This window comes from Acanthochromis polyacanthus, chromosome 17 (assembly GCF_021347895.1).
Source record: "Acanthochromis polyacanthus isolate Apoly-LR-REF ecotype Palm Island chromosome 17, KAUST_Apoly_ChrSc, whole genome shotgun sequence".
In the NCBI taxonomy this organism is placed as follows: Eukaryota; Metazoa; Chordata; class Actinopteri; family Pomacentridae; genus Acanthochromis; species Acanthochromis polyacanthus.
The window spans coordinates 5,405,974-5,426,481 of NC_067129.1; the positions used below are offsets into that span (position 1 = coordinate 5,405,974).

The 20,508-nt window shown below is 39.1% G+C and overlaps 2 protein-coding genes across 3 annotated transcripts; one reads left to right on the plus strand and one right to left on the minus strand.

Annotated features, from left to right (window-relative positions):
• The first annotated feature begins 2,673 nt into the window (after nucleotides 1-2,673).
• On the plus strand, nucleotides 2,674-13,956 carry slc22a21 (solute carrier family 22 member 21). Its single transcript, XM_022205968.2, has 10 exons — nucleotides 2,674-3,165; nucleotides 4,076-4,179; nucleotides 4,830-4,984; nucleotides 5,092-5,263; nucleotides 5,963-6,089; nucleotides 8,612-8,709; nucleotides 10,758-10,972; nucleotides 11,152-11,334; nucleotides 11,940-12,075; nucleotides 13,321-13,956. The coding sequence occupies exons 1-10, from the start codon at nucleotides 2,767-2,769 to the stop codon at nucleotides 13,448-13,450; spliced, it is 1,719 nt and encodes a 572-aa protein (XP_022061660.1). The 5' UTR covers nucleotides 2,674-2,766; the 3' UTR covers nucleotides 13,451-13,956.
• On the minus strand, nucleotides 13,720-20,497 carry LOC110959191 (solute carrier family 22 member 5-like). 2 transcript variants are annotated; one of them, XM_022205969.2, is made up of 12 exons: nucleotides 20,384-20,497; nucleotides 19,466-19,729; nucleotides 18,441-18,623; nucleotides 18,159-18,262; nucleotides 17,609-17,763; nucleotides 17,297-17,468; nucleotides 17,053-17,206; nucleotides 16,778-16,872; nucleotides 16,051-16,265; nucleotides 15,458-15,640; nucleotides 15,160-15,295; nucleotides 13,720-14,138 (listed from the first exon to the last, which is right to left on the minus strand). In XM_022205969.2, exons 2-12 carry the CDS (start codon nucleotides 19,670-19,672, stop codon nucleotides 14,069-14,071), a joined length of 1,674 nt encoding a protein of 557 aa, XP_022061661.2. In that variant the 5' UTR covers nucleotides 19,673-19,729; nucleotides 20,384-20,497; the 3' UTR covers nucleotides 13,720-14,068. The 2 variants fall into 2 exon arrangements, with proteins under 2 accessions (XP_022061661.2, XP_051793595.1); XM_051937635.1 differs by having other exon boundaries at nucleotides 19,466-19,726; nucleotides 20,384-20,488.
• Between the last annotated feature and the right edge of the window lie 11 nt (nucleotides 20,498-20,508).

The following is a 20,508-nucleotide window of genomic DNA, read 5'->3' on the forward strand; positions in this document are numbered from 1 at the left end:
TTTTTTCATAGATTAAACAGATTAGATGTAACATGTTAATGTTCTCTGGGTGCTTTAGAGGTGTTGGCAGAAGGATTTTATGGATCATTATGGATCAAGGTTACCTGTCCATTCTTTGTGCCAACCTAAACTAAGTAGCTGCTGGGCCCAACTTTATTTACTGGACAGTGTTGCATCGATCTCCTCATTTTACTGCTCACTGCCACAAAGCACATAAGCTTTATTTCCCAAATTGCTGAATTACAGTGGTTATACAAAGTATTTACCCTGCTTGGAAGTTTTCCTTTGCTTTTTAACACTGAATCATGATTACCAAAAAAAATCCCTCCTGTCAAAATGGAAACAGATTTTTTCCAAAGTAATGTAAATTAATTAAAAATATAGCAAATAGAATAAGTATCTGCGTTAATATTCACATCCTTTAAAGTGACCTAATTCAATACAGATCATTTGGAGTGTAGTGAATGTGTCTCAAGTGCATGTAGTACAAAGACATCAGCATCTGGAGGGTCAGTCATTAGTGAATCACCCATGTCTATAATAAACACCCGCTCCTACTCACCTACGTGTGCACACGAATGCTGGTGTGTATCGTTGGCTTTTTGGAAAACAGGAAACTCCTGTTTGCTGAAGTATCAGAGTTAAACAGGGTTTTGATTATATTTAACACAAACGCTTGATATGAATTAGGTCACCTTCCAGCTCTCTGAGTGTGTATTGCAGCAGTGCTGGAGTCATTTTCAGTATTCAGATCATTGGAAGTGGAAGATTCCTCAGCAACAGTTAAATGTTACGACAGAAAATGTACATTGTTGATTGGAGAAAAAAAAACATTTACCCTCCTGGGAAGCTTTCCCTTTTTTATTGCTTTTTCAACACTTGGTTGTGTTAAAAAAAAAAGGGGGCTTTTTTGACAAGAACTTACAAAAAAGAGTCTTTAATGTCAAACTGAAACTATTTTTTAAAAGTATTGTCAATTAAATAAAAGGTGTAATAAGAGATTGCATAAGTATTGACCCCTTATATAAAGAAAAAACACTCATCCAATTCAACACAGGAGCAGTCAATTGGTGTTAAAAGTCACCTGGGTGCAGTGAATGTGTCTCAAGTGATTGTGGTATAAAGCCAGCTGTATCTGGAAGGTCCAGTCACTTGCGAATCAGTACTCTGGGCTGTAACTACGCTGTGAAACAAAAGAATACTACGAGGAACTTTGTGAAAATGCTACTGAAAAGCATAAGTCAGGGGATAAATCAACAAAATTTCGAAGTCACTGAATATTCCTTGGAGGACAGTTAAATCCACCATTAAGAAATTGAAGGAATATGGCACATGTAAATCTGACAAGAGTTGATCATCCTCAGAAACTGAGTGACTGAGCAAGGAGACTAGAGAAAGAGGCCACAAAGACACCTATGACTCTTCTAAAGGACTCCCCTTCTAAGTCCACCCAGAACATTGGCAGACTGCAACTTTTTATGGTAGGAGGGAAGGGACAGTATGTACACACAGAAGCTATCAGTGCTTGGTTTGCATACAGGTGCTCATCAATGACTAAATAAATCAACAAGGGGTAACAAAAGGTGAATGAATCAAGGGGACTGGTAGAAAGTCATCAATAAGTAAAGATGATAGAGTCAAGAGGTGACGCAAGGGGATGGATCCAAACATTACCTGATTATCAGAATCACATGGGATGAGCTAATTCTTCATCAAATTGTGTCCAGATGTGCAAGACTGACTGAGACCTATTCACTCAGGCTCAATACAGTAATCACAGCCAAAGGTAATTCTACTTAATACTGCCTTAAAGGGGAGGAGTACTCTGGCAATCACTTATTTTATGTTTAATATAAAAACAACTGACAATGGTTTCTAGAAATCTGTTTTCACTTTTGCATTTAAGTATTTCTGTCCCTTTTGTTTTGCCAAAAACAAATAAAATTGATGACAACTCAATGTTGTAATTCTATAAAAAGGAAAAACTTCCAAGGGGGATGAATATTTTTTATAGGCACTGTATTCTCATAAATGTGGGGGTAGAGAGACTCTGGTCCAACAAAAGTGTTTGTTTTTCTGGGAGGAAAGACTTTAAGCTGTCATAAGCAAGGTGAGTATAGTACTTTGTATTGTGACATTTGACCAAAGATCATTTGTCACAGTTGTCACTGCAGATAAGAGTCCAGAGTGCATCTAGGTCTTGTGTGGCAATGTACAAAACGAATAATGTGGAAGAACTACTGGATATTTATTTACTGTGAAATATTGTCAGTGTGTGTTTAAAAGGAAAATTTGTAGTGCATAGATAACCAGATTAACAGTAAATAGACCTTTATTGCCACATAAATATATAAGAAATGTGCTACAATAAGGACAATAACTTATTGTGCTTATTATATCCTGTTCTTTCTAAAGTGTGGCTTTACTGCACTAATTTAATGAACCCTTAATATATCATATAACATGTTTTTTCTAATTGTTATGGGACATTTCTTAGCGGGTGGTTTTGGGACAGACAGCAGGTTTTCTTCCAGTGTTTTGGCTGAGCAGACATTTAGCTCACGGATTGCTCCTTTAAAGGCTGGTTAATTGTGTGAACCACAGCCAAAAATTAATACAGCGGGTGGTGGGTGGGATGGGGTTGTAGCTGAAACAAAACCACCGCTTCACAGATGCCCACACCAAAGTCATCCCTGCGTGTTTCCTAACGCTGCCCGACTTTTTTTTATATACATTTTGACGCTGTTGGAGACGCAACCTGGCGATATGACCGACTACGACGCCGAAACTGCCTTCCTGGGCGAATGGGGACGTTTCCAGCAGCAGGTATTTTACCTGCTCTGTCTGACCGCCGTCCCCAACGGCTTCACCATTCTGTCCATCGTGTTCGTCGCCGACACACCGGCGCACCGCTGCCTCGTCCCCGCGCACCTCAACCTCAGCGCGGCGTGGATGAACAGCAGCATCCCGCTAGAGGAAGACCGGAGTCACGGAGCTCTGGTGCCGAGCAAGTGCAGCAGATACAAAGTTGATGCGATGCTCGGTTACTCGGAGTTAGGCTTGCTGCCCGGCGTGGATGTCAATCTGTCTCATGTGCCCAAAGAAGGCTGCCTGGATGGATGGGAGTACGACCGGAGCAACTACATCTCCACCATCGTAACAGAGGTCTGTGTGGCCACCTGTTCCTCAGCTTAGTGGACGCTGCTGCTGCTTCATGCTGAGTTAGAATGAAGTTACCCTGTGTGTGGTATTATCACATAGAGAAAGTGTGCTGGTTTGAAGGGTTAAAAGTGCATGTTTTGAAGGTAAAATTGGGGGTATTTTCTCCCCAAATCAAAATAAAAAATGATATATTTGTAGTCACTTTCAGTAGAAAGTTGCATGGAGAACTTGCAGTAGGCAGTAGGCTATATTGTATTATAATAGTGATGATGTATTCCAGATTTATTATTACCTCCGCCAAGGAGGTTATGTGACACCCAGCGTGTGTGTGTCTGTCTGTCTGTCTGTCTGTTAGCAAGATAACTCAAAAACGCCTGGACAGATTCAGATGAAATTTTGAGGGGATGTAGACTATGGTAAGAGGAAGAGCTGATTTAATTTTGGTGGCAATCCAGAAAGGATCCTGGATTCTGGATCACTTTGAATTTTGTAGTATGTGGTTTAGTATGTGGTCCAAAATATGACAAAAACATCATAGGTTAGTATGTCATCCAACAAATAGGAGCAAAGTGTCAAGATAGCTCAACTGGTTAAGAAGGTGATTCTTAAATAGAACTGTGTCAGAGATGCAGGTTTGATTCCAGCTCATGATCCTTTACTGCATGGGTTTCCTGTTTTCCTCTCTGTCCTTGGCGGATGTCTGCACTCTCTGAGTGCTTTTCTAGTTGTTCTTGTTTTTATATAGTGTTTTGCATTAAGTTTAGACTCATATCTGTGTTGTTTTGTTTTTCTTGCTGAGAAATCTTAAGAATTCTGCACTTTTTGTTTTATCTTTGCTGTAGCTCACGCATATGTATGTGTGTGTGTGTGTGTGTGTGTGTGTGTGTGTGTATATATGTTTGTGTGTGTACAGTGGGACCTGGTGTGTGATGACAGCTGGAAGAAACCATTGACTTCCTCTGTCTACTTCTGTGGAGTTCTCACCGGTTCCTTCATCACAGGACAGCTCTCTGACAGGTTAGAAGCAAAACTCGAAGCTTAATGATTTATCAGTAACAACAACCAAAAAAAACCCACAGTTCCCAGCATTATCATGAACAAGTCTTGGCAACAAGAACTACATCACACAATGAACGTAGACAGCGTCACTCTGCTTTAAGTGGAAAGAGATCAAATTTGTGAGGTGTCTAAAAGAAAAGCAGTAATGAAGGACTACTCCACATAACCTTGGGGGAACTCCACCTGATTTGCACAGTCTTGGGGAGTAAAACCATGCTGGTTAATTATCTTTTAGTGAAACTGCTGATTGTATCTGTGGCCTAAATGAATGAATACATGAGAACCACAAACTAACTGGAGACAGAACACAGACGAAAGCTTAAAATTATTCTCCTTAGAAAACACCTGTGTCTTTTTCCTTTTTTGACAAGATAAAAGCTGACGAAAGGTGTAAGAGAGTTGTACACAATACCGTGAAACAACACTTCCAAGCAATGCAAGTTGAAAAGGAGAAATTACCGATACTAGAAAATGACCTCTGACCCCCTCCACACGGTGTCCTCTCATGTTCTGCCATGGAACAACAATGGTGGTATTAATTTGAATGACCTGTCCATCTATACAACATACTCACTTTTTCATTTACCTGTGCTTTATATTCATTTCAGATATGGGAGAAAAATAGTGTTGTTTTTTACCATGGGGGTCCAGGCAGTCTTCTCATTCGGTCAGGTCTTCGCGCTGTCCTGGACAGTGTTCTGCGCTCTGTTCTTTGTCGTCGGTCTGGCACAGATTTCCTATTATGTGTCTGCATTTGTCTTAGGTAGCTACTACAATTCACCTGTATTCATCAATTCTTAGACATAAAAAGTTGATTTCATTGACAAAATCTGCATAATTCAACTTTTGTTTTGAATCTGCTTCTTTAAGGAACGGAGCTATTGAATCCGCGAATGAGGACTATTTTCTCCACTGCCGGTATGTGCATGTTCTTCGGTGTGGGCTACATGTTTCTGCCGCTGCTGGGTTTCTTCATCAGAGACTGGAGGAAGCTGACGTTAGGCTTCTCCCTGTCTGTGTTGCTCTTTGTGCCTCTCTGGTGGTAGGTAGGTGTGTGTTTGTGTGTGAATTTGTGGCAGCTTTAGTTGACTTTTTTTTAAACATACATATTTATTTTACGTTTTGATCTAATGATACTTTTCTGTAATGATGCCAGCTGTGTAGTGTGTGTGTGTGTGTTTGCTGTTCTAGTGAAAAGAGAGTCCTGCAGTGTGTTGATTAATGCTCATTCTGAGGTGCTTTATAACATGTTTATTAATTCTCAATTGCAGTTCTTCTACAAATTAACTAGACTGTTGTGCACTAGTTTTGTTGAGTCAATTAATTGAAAGCTATTTGATAAATAAATGCATAATTTCCCTTTGGGGATCAATATAGTATTTCTATTCAGTATTTTCATCATATAAATGCCAAAAATGAAATGAAAGAGTTAGGGCATTTAAATGTGGATAGTTTTCTTCTTTCTTTTGCCAGTAAACTGAAGATTTTAGGGTGTTAAACTGATGGGCAAACAAAAAGTTATTGGAAGTAATTGAAGTTTTCAATAAAGCTGGAATAAACCATTATTTAATTAATCTAGAGAAAGGAATTGTGTTTTATATAAATGCATACTGATAGTGTTTTACTTTCACAGAGGCCTGTACTTTTGCATCGTCCCATGTAAAACAAAATGTGTAATGTTTTCTTGTGTTCCTGTGGACTGAACCTGTTTCTCTGTCTCCTCTGCTGTGTAATGAGGTAGGTTCATCCCAGAGTCTCCTCGCTGGCTGCTCTCTAGGGGACGAGTACGAGATGCTGAGGCCATAATCAGAGCTGCTGCTAAGAAGAACAAGATCGAGGCTCCACCGGTCATCTTTAGTCCTTTGCAGGTGAGATCTTCCTGCCAACACATTTTAGAAGGTTTTGTTGATCATAGTGGGATTAATATGTGCAAATTTCTGACATATTGTTCTTTTAGCTTATGTATTTGAGGCAAATTTGCCTCTGTTGGCGAGTTTCTTGCTTTTAAGTTCCTACGTAAATATAAGTGCAGTTACACCTGATTGCAAATAATGATGTTACAGTTTTCTAGCAAGATCAAAATTCTGATAGACTTACTGACAAAGTTTGAAAGATCAACACGATAAATGCTCTGACAGTCGAGTCAAAAGTATCACTACACAAATAAAGCAAAAAGAAAATGGCTGTTACATCCGTCTATTACGTTACTCAAACACGCATTTCTGGTAATCACTGATGGACTAGTAAGGGTTGAACCACAGGTAGTACATTCTCTTCTACAGAAAACACTATTCTGTAACTAACTTATGCTTTGGCCATTAACATCCATTTTCCCCGCTCACACAGGTTTTTGGTTTTCTGTGAAACCACATCCGAGATGAAATGCAACAAAGGGTGAAAGAGGACGGACTTTTTTAGGGTTCACTGCTCACAATGATGTAATCATTTACTGTTTTTAAGTTTTCCACATGAGTTAAGCCTAATCTGGACGCCAATGGATAGACAAGCTGTCAAGATTTATGCAACACGTTCTCCCGCTGTTTCTGGACGAGTGTGCCAGTTTTTTGTTTTTTTTTAGTACGAAATGAAATCGCATTCAATTATGTGTAATGAATGCTGAGCTCTTGGTTTCTCAGAATGGTAGTCATATTGTTGTGCAAATGATATTTATGTTAACCAAGAACTTTAGCAAAACTGAGTGCATCCCTGTGCAATATCACGACAAAGCTAAGTGACTCAGTAACGTAACATCTTAGAATAACTGCATTATTTTTAAACTGACATTTGATCTTTTAATTAATAACCGATTAGTTGCATAAATGGAAAATACAGGTGTTAACTACAACTCAAGGACAGCAACAGTTCATACACCTCTAACCACTGCCATGAAAGACAGTTAATCTGTGACCACTGTAAAAAAGTTCCAATGAAGGTCAACTGCAGGAAGGTTATCAAAATATCAACAATCTGCTAAGCAAGACAAAGCTTTCTCAATTTTATACCGAGTTGTACCTAATGCAACATGGTCAGAAAACAAAGAGACTTGAAAGATGTGACTATAAACAAGAGCATCAGTAGACTACTGAACATCTGCAGCAGAATACAGAAGGTGCATTAGCTATTCTTGAAAAACGTGCACAATGTTGTTCGTCAGCAACCCTGTATTGAAAAACGGACTGATGAGTGCTTCTGATTTGGCAACACGGATGTTATTCAAAGCAGAAAACCATCGCCAAGTAACAAGAAAAGAGGCCTTGTAGTCTAACTTAGTTTTTTTTTTAACTGTTTGGTTCAGACACCCTAATTTTCAAAATATACAAATATTTAAAGATTATTTAGTTTTTAAGAACTTAATGTTAACAATATTGCACAGGAATGGACTCAGTTTTGTTGTGAACTGTATGCAGAAGTATCAAAAATGTAGTTACTGTCCATGGAAAATCTGCTTTTTAGAATGTAACCATCATACTCTTTATCGCAGTTATAGTGTTTGTCTCTCAAAATAAGGTCTTGTGCTTGTACAGTGGAAATGTAGGAGATATAATTAGTGTCTACAAAGCAGCTATAGTACATATTTAAGGGAACAGAGTAGAAAATGTGTTTCCCTCGTTCTTCATTTTTCCATCCAGCTGGTCTCTGTGTCATGTGACTTTCAACCTGTGAACTTTATTCTAGAAACCAAGCTGTCACATGCATGACCTAAACGCTGTGCAGACGCATGCTGTTCTGCACTGTACTCCTTAAGAAACAACTCTCAGCTCTAGTCAGGGAGTGCTGGTTGTTCAATCAATAGAACTCACAAAGATATGCATGCTAGTAGCTGAAGAACAACACAAACATTTCAGCTCTCTGTTTGTACATGCATGTCCCAAATGCTGCTAGGCACATTCAGGAAACACAGGGCCATATAAACATTTTAATTTGTACAGTTAACATTTATTTCACCTTTTGCTCAAAGCTCCAAACTGGCAGCCGAATGTAGTGGGTTGCGTGGGATTGTATTTTTTCTGTTTTTGGCAGCAACACATGATGAATTGTTTTCTATTTAGAATCTGCTACAAGCTGTCTACGGTAAAGTGATGCACAAATATCTTACATATATGGAAGCAAGGCCATTGTGGCACTGAAAAACAACTTAATATCACTATAAAATGTGGTTTTGGTGAACGTTCTAAATTACTGTCAGCATTCAGTTTTTTTCGTACAACAATGACCTTTTACCTCCTTCAATTCCGATCCTCACGTTTGGGTACAGTATGTATGAACACGTGCGTGGGGTTCACTCAGCAGGTGGCTATGCATTCACTAGCTTTGCTCAAATTCCATTTATTCCACACTGATGGTTCTGCTTGTTATGTGTTTTTGTTCCACATGCTCTGCTGCCCCACAGAAAGAACTTGCCTCTGAGAAGACGAGGGCCCACAACATCTGTGACCTGCTCCGTGTCCCAAACATCCGCTGGATCTCGATCACGCTGTGGCTGGTCTGGTGAGTCCCCGCTGTCCCTCCTAACCTCCAAATACAGTACAGTGACCCTGGAAACTACACACACCTTAGACGTCACATGCAGACTTGAATGCACATGGCTACACGCATACATACACACACGCCTGTTCATGCGCCGTCTCGACCACATGTCAGCCCGTTTCACTAACAACAAATAATGACCTGTCGGGTGCTGTGAAGCCTGCAACTAAGATCAAAATCAGGTTTTACGTAACTGCACAGTATGCCTGTACTATTCCTGAGCCTGCTGCAGCCGTGCTGAGTCTGAAAACAGATGGAGCTTGATTTTTGTTTGATTGAGAAGCAGTTCAATTTGGTGTTACGTTCATCAGAGCACCGGGATCAACTCCCCACTTTTTTTCCCAGTTTAAGAACCTATAAACTCTATACAGTAAAAAAAAAAAAAAAAAAGGGGGGGGGGGGATATTGGGATATTCACATTTAGAATACATCACACCTTTTTACATTTATAAGATACAAGTACCTGCTTTGTAAAAATTGTCATTTCTGCCTTCTTTACTTCTTTACTAAAAACTTTATCTATTTAAGAGAAAAAGTAGTGCTTATAAAGACATTGCTATCAGATTCTCATCATAGAAATGGTGATGTGAAGAAGTCCTAAACAGATTGAGATTGCTGAGCTGTAAATGTGAATTCCTTGGTCTTTTGAACATTGCTATTTGGCTGCAGCAGGGCTGAAAAACAAAGTCAGTGCACAAGTGCCATAAACTTTAATTCCTTGAGCAGTTTTGTATTATATCAACACTATATTCAGTATAGTTGGCAGTGGAAATACGAGTTGAAGCAGGGTGCACAACCTTCCCCTTGGTCTTGTGATTATGAGGCTCATAATTGACAACCTCCTGAGCTGAGAACTGAAGCCAAATACTGCATTTCCTCAGACTGTCTCTTCAGGTTGCCTCCAAAAATGAGTCAGTCCCCACAAACTGTGTTTAATTTGTAAAGTTTAATTTGTTTCAGATCACTTCTTATTTTTATGTACACCATGTTTTTGCCCTAGTTTTAAACCTACACAGACATCCCAACATTGTAGTGTGAAGACTTCTTGCAAATTATTCTCTTACCCAGATCTGGTCTCTTTGTTGTACATTTACCAGATTTTCAATGGTTAACCTTCCTAAATATGAATATATATGTGCATTAACACTCACAAACACATTTGCCCTTTGACAGTACAGCTTAAATGTCTGCATAAAGATGAGTGCAAACATTCAGTTCTCTAACATGGATAACATAGTCAGTCCCAGGAGATGTTAATGTTAAAATGGCTAACTTCACAGCAGAACGTTTGCAGCCTGGTACAAATAAAAGTTTTTGTCTGTAGTTAGTTGTCCTGTTCATGATATCTGTACAGACTGTGAACTTTTATATAACTACCCTTTTAAATTGTATAAAGGTTTCAAGTTTTGCATAATTAAGGAAGCTTTAGCAACAGCCGATCACTGTCTCAGGTCAGTCCATGACCCACAGATGTTTGCACTGTTTGTTCAGTTTTGGATTTACTGGGAGAAGTCAGGCAAAGCTGGTCTGATCAGCTTTATTCAGCTACTTCAGTGTCAACATGGTGTGAAAATCTGTTCCTCTGTTCTAGTAAAGTGAGCCACATACTTTCAGGACAAGAAATACTGATAAAACTAGTGTGGATGCAACCAAGTTTCATCCATCCATCCATCCATTCTCTATACACCGCTTTATCCTCACTAGGGTCGCGGGGGGTGCTGGAGCCTATCTCAGCTGACTCGGGCGAAGGCAGGGGACACCCTGGACAGGTCACCAGTCTGTCGCAGGGCTACATATACAGACACACAATCACACTCACATTCGCACCTACAGGCAGTTTAGAGTCATCAATTAACCTCAGCATATTTTTGGACTGTGGGAGGGAGCTGGAGTACTTGGAGAAAACCCACGCATGCACAGGGAGAACATGCAAACTCCATGCAGAAAGATCCCAGGCCCAGGCAACCAAGTTTCATGATGCACAAAATAATGCTTTAATTATTCCACAGGAACACTGTGACCATTGCCTACTTCGCTCTTTCCCTGAACACATCAAACCTCCATGGAAACGTGTACTTCAACTGCTTCCTGTCAGCCCTGGTAGAGATGCCGGCCTACATTGTGTCATGGATTATGTTTCGCTGGTGTTCCAGACGACTGAGTCTCTTCTCAACTCTCTTCACGGGAGGATTGTTTCTACTCCTCATACAGCTCATACCAGCACGTACGACAACCTTTTAAGATTGGACAAACATAGCCTTAATTTCTGACATTCTCTTCTATGTCTACTATGTTCAGATGCTCACTTTTTGTCAGTCTCACATCAACACAGTTAGCAGAATCAGTTTGAATGTTTATTGCACTAATACCTGACCTTTAATCTTCATATTTTATTGCCTGTAGATCTGATTTACTTCGCCATAACACTCGAGATGATTGGGAAGTTTGCAATAACGACGGCATTTGCAATCGTGTACGCCTACACAGCAGAAGTCTATCCGACTGTACTGAGGAATACCGCTGTAGGCACGTGTTCCATGGCCTCCAGAATCGGCAGCATCACTGCTCCGTTCTTCATTTACTTAAGTAAGAATGCTCTATTTTCTTCTGAGGTACACCGCATCCATGCCGCTGCACTTATCTCAATGTGTTGGTCAGCGCTGGGACAAACAAAAAGGAACAAATTAAAAAAAAACATCTTAATCTTACTCATGCCAAGCATCCAGCCACAATTTCTGGCACATTCTTACCCTCTCAAAACACCAAATAAGTGTGCATTTATGTTCATCCATTATCTAAACTACTTATCCTGGGTTGTATAGGACCAGCTGCTCTGTGACAGGGCTTACACATTTGCACATTGACAGTCATCCTTGTCGGCAGTAAGGAGTTTCTAGTTGATCTAACCTGCTTTTGTAGTCTGGGAGCAAACCAGAGAACCCAAAGAGCGAGCATGAAAAGCCTCAACACGAAATAAACAACTTGCACAACAAAAACATTATGGCAAGCCAGATTAACCATCACAATGCAGACAGTCTTCTAAAATTTAAAGGACTGATTTAAAACTCAACACCTGCAACACCAAACGTATTTTTTTTGAAAGACTCGCTACCTTTTGCATTTAACTGCTCTTAAGCACCATTGTAGGAAAGGCTGTTTACTGTTCCCCCTCCTCTGATGTGTTGCCACAGGAAGCTATTCCATTTCACTGCCTTACATCCTCATGGGAAGCCTTACAGTTCTGTCAGGGTTGCTGAGTCTCCTGCTGCCGGAGAGCTATGGAATGCCTTTGCCTGACACCATCACTCACATGCAGCACTTCCCCGGGTAAAACTACACCTCACCATGCTTCCTAGACACCAGCGTGACTGTTAGACTGGGATTGTTCTTAAGTTTATATTTTCCAAGTATTTGATTTTCATTTAGGGTTTAGTTTGAACTTAATGCCAGACTGGGTTTTGGCTGTTTCATCTTCCAATTGAAATTTTCCTTTTTTTTAAAATTCTTTACTTAGTTTTACACTATTTCTGTTTGGAATCAGTTCTTGCTTTTATTGTATTTTTCCCCTAGTTTTAAGAATACATAAATAGACAACCCCACATTTCAGGGTAAAATACAGGATGATATTTTTGGGCTAAATATTATTTTTCTCACGTGTTCATTTTATTCCATGGTTGTCAGATGTTCTATTGCTCTCCTTCCTCTGTTTATACACATTTGTCCTTTAGCTTCTTTTTTTTTTCTTTTACAATACAGTCCTTCTCAAATTACTTTATAATGATGAGAAGTTTCTCACACGTTTAATAAGTAACTTTTTCTCTTCTACAGTCAAAGGGCAAATCTATCTATCTACTCTGTCATCTAAAATGCACAATCATCTCCTCTGGCATATCTCCACATTCAAGCATCCACTAGGGCCGCTTAATTCAACTACTACTACATGTTTATTTTTGGATGGATTGCTTGGTGTTTTAGGAAATATCCTCTTTGTTTTCCTGATACAACTGGGCCCATTTTTTGTGAACCTCTGTCAGTTTTTGTACAGATTCACCAAACAAGAAATACCATAACAATTAGTGAAGTTATGAGACGACAGCTAATTTTCCCACAGAGCCCATTTGTAGTCTCTGCGTTAAGCTTAGCTACCTGGCTGTTAGCTGTAGCTTAATATTTACTGAACAGACCTGTGAGAAGTATCAGCATTGTCATCTGCCATGAAATAAGCCAGCATATTTGTCCAAATGCCAATCTATTCTTTTAACAGATTTTAAAAAATACAGACCTTTCAGTCTTCAATTTTGGTGATAAACACACACAGTTCAATAAAAAAGCTGCACATGATTTGAATATAAATATTTAACTGATCATGCTGAGTATACTGCATGTTGTACATAAATGTTTGAGCATTTTATCTGTTTAATTTAATCTGCTATATTGCAGTTTTTTGCTTTGTCATGCAGTAACAATGCCAGTGTTGAACTTTTACCTGCATGTATCCAGTCAAAAGGCTCTCATGTGCATAGTTAAGGACTGGTGAATCATTAATGTCTGTGTTTTTTTTTTCCTCTTTAGATGTCGGAGGACACCTTACGCGCTAAGTAACACTGAAGAAGAGGAAAAGGCGTCTGAAAGAAGACTTGGCACACAAAAAACAGTGGTCAAAACTGACTTGAAGCAAATAACTGGACAGAGTCTGTGTTAAGTGAACACGTCACATGAAAAGGATTGCTATGTTGTCACTGGATACGCAAAATTATGTGACTTCAATGGGACCAAGGAGCTTTTAAATGCAATACCTCCTCATAAGAGCAATATTTTCTCTGCCAGAGCATCAGAATACAATAAAAAGAGAGTGTAACTATCCTTCTCTGCGCATTATACATCTTCACCACCAATTGCTGTTACCATAATTACATAAATCCACTGTTCACTGTGAAAAATAAAAATAGTGCAACTTTTGTAAAAACAGAATACCAATACATCATAGAAAGTTTTTAATATTATACCTGGTAAATCAAAACCAGTAGACTAGTTTTGCTTAGAGTTTTATGGTACACTGCCATCTTTTACTTCAGATTTAATATGTATTTTTTTTACAGTACAGTTCCAAGTGAATATTTTATATACATCTTTGTGATTCAAAATAACGCACATAGAGTGACGTGAAATGTAGAAAACGGTCTTCTAATAAACACTTCTTGTAATGTTTTACATGTGCCAGTGTCGCTGTCTTAATGAAGAAGACAACTTAATTTCTCCCAAAATCATATGTTTCAATTAGAAATAATTGAAGTTTTGATTCTTCTAATACTGCAAACAATCAGAATTGACTTTCATGAAGTACCACAGATTTTGAAAGTTCTTTTCTAGTGATGAATGGGCACTTCATCCTGTTGGGACAAAAAAACAAAAGAAATGTTATTTGGTTTCGTGTTCCGCAGAGAGTATGACTGCAAAAGCTGACAGTATTTTTTAATTCTACCATCTTCAGTATTACCATCATGGTTTGTTCGCTGCAAATACTTGTTGCCAGTATTAAATCCTCTGAGTTATAATGAGGATGCCAACAGTCTATGGTTATACTAAAGGAATACATTGACCTGTTGCGGTTTATGTTGCTATTTTCTTGTCCAGAATAAGCTCACATCAAAAATTCATTTATGTGTTTTTCAGCAGAAATGGGACTCTTAAGTAAAAAAAATGTGATGTTTTTTTGCAGCCATGGTGACTTTAACTGTTCATACAGACATAACCTGGCACACAAATGCTTAATCAAGTTTTATAAATCTTAAACAATTTAGTCCTTTCATTGTCCAAACATACTTCACTGAAATGACTTAAATGTGGAGCCTCTAACTATGCTATTTTGCTAGTTACTGCATTTAAATAGCGTGGCAGAATTTTAGTCGCTTACAAATCCACTATACCTTTTCGTTCTTTCTCCCTTTCCTTTCCTCGACGCATGAGTGTGCACAGGACTTGCCAGAATAGTGTGGATCCATGAGAACCACTTTGGGTTTTTGCCCCATTTAGAGTTATTACTGTATTTTTAAATATCTTTTTTTCTTGAACTTGTATGACATTAAATTCATTTTATTTCTTCCTCAGCAGTAGCATCAATACTATGCCATACGGTGCAGAATTGGCCCCTGCGTTTAGGTTAATGAAATACTACATCTAAATTTTCAATCTACGTCATGAAAACTGAATAAAAACAGACTTTCCACTAGTGGCTATAATATGCTTCATTCAAGAGTGAATCATTTTTAACTGCCTCTAGGAGCCATCAGTCAAAAAGGTTTGAAATCATTGCACAAGGACTTTAAAAGCGTCAACAATTAATTTGCATGTCATTTAAAGATTGACATAAAACAAGCATGGCACAATATATGCGTTCCCTAAGCATCTCACCTTTCTCTCTTATGCATCTGTTCAATTGTTTGAGGCAGAGGTCGTCCAAAACTCTCTGGTAGGAAGAAAGTGGCAAAGGCAGACACAACGGCCAGAGTCCCCAGTAGAATATAGGGCAGGTACTGAAGGTACACACCTGCACAAGAATAGGGAGAAATTGGTGAGAGAGAGGTCTGGGTTTGTGTCTCTGTGTAGGATACAGCATGTGAGTTCAACATCAGATTCTTATTTACGAAAATTTATGTTGTGCGAAATTAAATTTGAACAGTGGTAGTAATTATTGTATTAGTTTACTCACTCAGCTCGAACACAAAAGGTGCAATACAGCTTCCCACTCTTGACAGAGTAGCACATACTCCAGTTGCGGTGTTTCTGAGCGCTGTGGGGTAAAGCTCTGCTGTGTAGACAAACATCAGGGCTGTACAAGCCGTAAGACCATATTTACCCAGCATCTCCAGAGCAATAGCCAGAGATGATAAACCTGAAAGAAAAGAAATGGCTTGTTTAAGAACAAAATAGGAACAAAAAGTCCATCTGTGTACTATTCTCTCTGTACAAGATTAATTGCATGAATGTCAGGGTTTGGGTTTTCTTTTTCAACCTGTTTTGACTTAAGGAAGCTACTAAGCGCTAAAACTATTTTTTCCTTATTACCGTACTAGTCTTAAAGAACATTTGTGCTACCAAATATTTAATATGAAGAGATGTACATGCTTTTAACCATCAGCCCAAAAGTACAAATTGTCATCGGTAGCATGTACTAATTCAGTGCTAGTCCATCATGGGGTGCTTTGTGTGACAAATTTCTGTTGCCATTACTTGAGATTATTCTGGCTCATCGCGCCTTTGAAACCACAGATTTTGATTATTTTAGACATGCTTTCTGCTCACCTTGAGGCACCACTTGTACGAGATACAGTGACACTCCTCCAAGGAGCAAAACGAAAATGACGGAAACTTGGCGTGGAAGATATCGCAGAGCCAGCCAGCTAGAGATGTAGGACGGCACCTCTATAGCTGCTGCGATGAAACAGCTTAAAAATGGGTTAGCATGAAGTCGGGACGTGTTGAGGGACAGGCCAAAGTAGCCAATACTCACAGTGAACCTGGAAACACAAAGCAAATACATTACCCTACAGAGCAACATAGTACTGTAATGTGTTGTGTAGTAATGCATTACTGACCAACACTTTCCAACTGCTCCTTTTGACTTACCCGTAAGAAGCCTTGCGGGTAGATTTAGGATCAATTAGTGGGACTTGAAAGTGCAGTGAAAAGGACACGAGTCCTTCATTTGCTTCCCAGTGACGAATAACACCTGTTGTATTCACCGAATGCACAACAAGGATTCAATGTTCCAGTTTCAGCAAGAATTCTTCCCCTGCCAGACCCTTGTAGCCAGCTCTCTAGTAATTTTGAGGCTGTAGTGTGTGGCGGTGATGTTGTATTGGACTGAATTATACCAGTGAGCAGAAAAACACCCACACTGTGAAGACCTCTTCACTCAGTGGGTATTTCCAGCCCTCTGACCAGTCAGGGGAAATCACGGCTGTAAATTAGCTGCAGCTAGTAATGGCGAAAACCCAACTGATTAACCGCTAGCATTATTAATACTCACCACACCAGGCACAGAGTAACAGTTGTGTTTCTGATGTTGGTGCTGCGCAGCAGGTAGAAGACATTGTAACGCTCCTTAGTTTGTGTGTTGTCAGTCTGCAAGAAAAAAAAAAGACTCATTCTCAGCAGCAGGACAGCTATGTGAGTTGGTTGCTACACAGAGAATAAACCCTGATGATTTTGGTGATCCCAGTTTTGGTAATATTGACATTTTGTGATGACAGCAAGGTTAAATATCAGAGAAAACTAAAAGAGATATTTATGTTTCTCACACACCTTGGTCTCTGTTTCTGGTCCAGCATAATTGTAATCTTCAAAGAGGTTCTGTGGAACCTCAACTTTGTTCTTCTTAGCAGCACGCCTCAATATGGCTTTAGCTTCTTCCGATCTTCCCTGAGTGAGCAGCCATCGAGGAGACTCTGGGATGAACCTGTCGGACACAAAAAAGGTTCAGTGTTTTTGAACCATAGCAAAAAGTTAAGGTAACCTTACAATGAATGTTTTAATGATTATAACCTACCACCAGGTAGGCAGGTATATTATGCCAGGGACAGACAAAGCCACCAGGAGGTATTTCCAGTCCCTTAAAAAGTAAGCAATGAGAGGCAACATCATGTAGCCCAAGGCAAAACCCATACATACACCCAAAGATGAGAACAGGACACGCACATTTCCAGCCAAGATTTCAGTGCCTGAACAGAAACAGAGAATAATTTTGAGAAAAGAAATGCAGAGGCAACTAAGAACAATTAGATAGAGGTCTTCTATTCAAAATCACCAACTAATGTATAAAATTGTTGTATTATCTGTTGGAGGAAATGCTCACATTTACCTAGTACAAAAGCAGACACATAGTTGGAGATTTGCCCCAAACCACTGATGAAAAGGATGATGGAGAGCACCGTCCAAGATGGTGCGAAGACTCCAACAAAACTGAAAATTGTTTGAATTGCCAGGGTTGCAAAGAGAACAGGCTTTCTTCCAAATCTAGAGTGAAAAGTCGAACAATGAAATTAAAGCAATTTATTAATTTTTTTTAAAAAAAGAGAAGAACAGGCAAAAGGACACAGAACAAGGACTGATTTTTATTCATTATTTATCTGCTGTATGTGTCTTGGGTTCAGACATGATAATAAAAGTAATCCAATATGTATGAATGCCTGTTGTGTACTCTAGAACAGATGCTTCACAGCTGTCAGAGAAATAAAATTGACAGTATATAATATAGAAACAAAAACTAAATCAATTACAAGCAACATTTTTAGGCAAAAGTAGAGTAAAGGACACCATGGGGGAAAGTTTCAAAGAAATGTGCAACAAAACAGTGGTAATTAAGGACTAAAAAAAAAAAAAAAAAAGTAAAAGCTTTCTTTTAACATCACCTGTCTGACACCTGTCCTGAAATGAAGGATCCAGCTAAAACTCCCAGGAAGTAAATTGTGGACGTGAATGGCTGCTTCCACTGCTCGTCACACACCAAGTCAAACTGGAACATCCAACCATGAACGATTAGACAATTAAAGACATTAAACAGAGGGATCCCATGTCTATATTATGATCATCTGACAGTTGACATTGCTTTAACTTTATTTAGTCAATGATGACTCTAAAGTTGCTGGTGATACTCCTGCACTGCAACTTAAACTATGATCAACACAACTCACTTCAGACACCATGGTAGACCAGTAGATGTCTTTGCTGTAGCTCCATCCGTCCACACAGCCCTCCTGCTCCAGGTCAGTGAGGTTGACATCTCTGCCAGGAATATATCCCTGAGCAGAGAGATTTCTGACCACATCCAGCCGGTATCTGCTGCAACGGCTCAGCTCCTGTTTCCCATTCACCACCTCAAAAGTGACAGCAGCACAGACTTTACTTGTGTTAATAGTAACATTTCTTTTTGGACAAACCTGTCCTTGTATTGTGTATGATACCATGCTGTGCAAGGACATGAGTTAAAACTAAATTATATAATGGAATTATGTACTTTAAATAAGGTAACTGTGATGTTCATTGTAAATATATATCCGACACGTGGCTACACAAATAATACTGTGCCAGTCCATCAGGAAGTGGCTACAAATTTGGTCATCAAAGCACTAAAGCTATAATATCAAACCTTATAACCTGTGTAAGCACGTGCTACTTGATCATGACTCAACGCTTCGTGCTTATTGGTCCAGTCAGGCGGCTGTCAGGGAGCCATTCTAAAATCTTCAGCTTATGTTTCCAGAAGTATTTTAACATAGATTGTGAGGTATGACTTGGATCACTTGTAATAGCCAGTTTCTAGTCATTTTCATATAAACTATTTCATAGAATGAGCAACATTTATTAACATTTAGTGCAAACCATTCTTCCCTATGCGTTTCCTGTACCACTGACTGTCGTACAAACCTGAACCAAATATTCATTAACAGTTGGCAAAGCATTCTTTTTCAATGTGGCCTCTGGGGGCGGGGAATTACTGTGTATAGCCAGCATAGCACATGTAAACATAGCAATACTGAGGAAATACTTTAGATTACTGGGTCCAAGAGAAAGTATAGAATACATGTAGGTCTATTAGAGTTTGGAGAGGTTGTGATTTATTGTTTACTTGACTTAGTGCGGTGATGTGTCAAAACAACACAAAGCAATGGAACAATTAGGCAAGTCATACCTTTATCAAAGTACTAAACTTTATTACCTTTATCGGGATGATCGCTTCATTCCATTCTTGGGTCAAGTTAACCTCAGGAACCAGGCAATGATGACTGGGCACGTCAGTCAGGAAGACGAGAGAAAAAGCCCCAAATCCATTTGGTAGGATGCTGGCACTGAGGAGAAAGAAGACACTTCGCTGGAAAGGTCCCCAGTGGCCCAGGAATGCAGTGGCTTCGTCATAATCCTGCATAGTCTCAGAAAACTACCCGTGCTTTCCAGTATTTATCCTGTAGAAGTATACTTTCTACTGAAAAAGAAAAAACAGAATAGTCTACCTTTGATGCAAGAGTTAAGCAGGAGTTTTACATTTCTTAACAAATGTCTGACGCTCACAGAAGATTTCAGAAACTCTGCAGGGCGTTAATGCAACATGTGTTTAAAGTCCTCAATGCCAAATTCAGGTTTTTATTGTCATTGTCCAGTTATTGATTAAAAGATAAATGCTGATAGACATTCTTTGACCAGTAACTTAATGTCAGGCTTCCAACAAATGCACCAACCTTGCAAGTTTTGCTTAACTACCGAAACATTTATTAACAGCCATCTAGTGAGCATTTCTTGTGTTTTTACATTAAAACCAAGATATTTATAGTGTGTACAGAATATGAGTCAATACATGAGATCCAAATATATTTATGTAAGGAGTAACATGTTTTATTTATGCAATAAGAACATTTGTAACATGGCTATTTGATGAGAGACTTGCAGGACACTTAAAAACATTCACTTTTGCAGTGTAAAACAACACAGATATGCAAATGTTGAAATGACATTACATTAAACCTCTCAGATATAAAAGTGAAAACAGGCGTATCTTAAATAATTTAATACTTAAATTTCTTTTTAAAAAATCAAATATTTAGAATTGTAAACAATAGCAATGGCACTATCAACATCTCACCTCCAGCAGAAAAAGATAATCACAGGGTCAGTCCCAGTCTGAGCTCTGAACCTTCACAGACAGCTGCAGTGCTAGAGTGTGCGCCTTCATGTGGGTTCAGACGGGTAAGAAAAGAGGAATGGGAC

Bases quoted from the DNA above. Each gene is read 5' to 3' on its own strand.
- LOC110959191 (XM_022205969.2), bottom strand. From the start codon at position 19,672: ATGCAGGATTATGACGAAGCCACTGCATTCCTGGGCCACTGGGGACCT. The intron at 15,296-15,457 runs GTGAGTAAACTA...ATTCTTGTGCAG, and splicing joins ACCTTTTGTGTTCGAGCTGA to GTGTGTACCTTCAGTACCTG. The intron at 14,139-15,159 runs GTGAGATGCTTA...TTGTCCCAACAG, and splicing joins CAGATGCATAAGAGAGAAAG to GATGAAGTGCCCATTCATCA.
- slc22a21 (XM_022205968.2), top strand. From the start codon at position 2,767: ATGACCGACTACGACGCCGAAACTGCCTTCCTGGGCGAATGGGGACGT. The intron at 5,264-5,962 runs GTAGGTAGGTGT...GTAATGAGGTAG, and splicing joins CTCTTTGTGCCTCTCTGGTG to GTTCATCCCAGAGTCTCCTC. The intron at 6,090-8,611 runs GTGAGATCTTCC...GCTGCCCCACAG, and splicing joins TCATCTTTAGTCCTTTGCAG to AAAGAACTTGCCTCTGAGAA.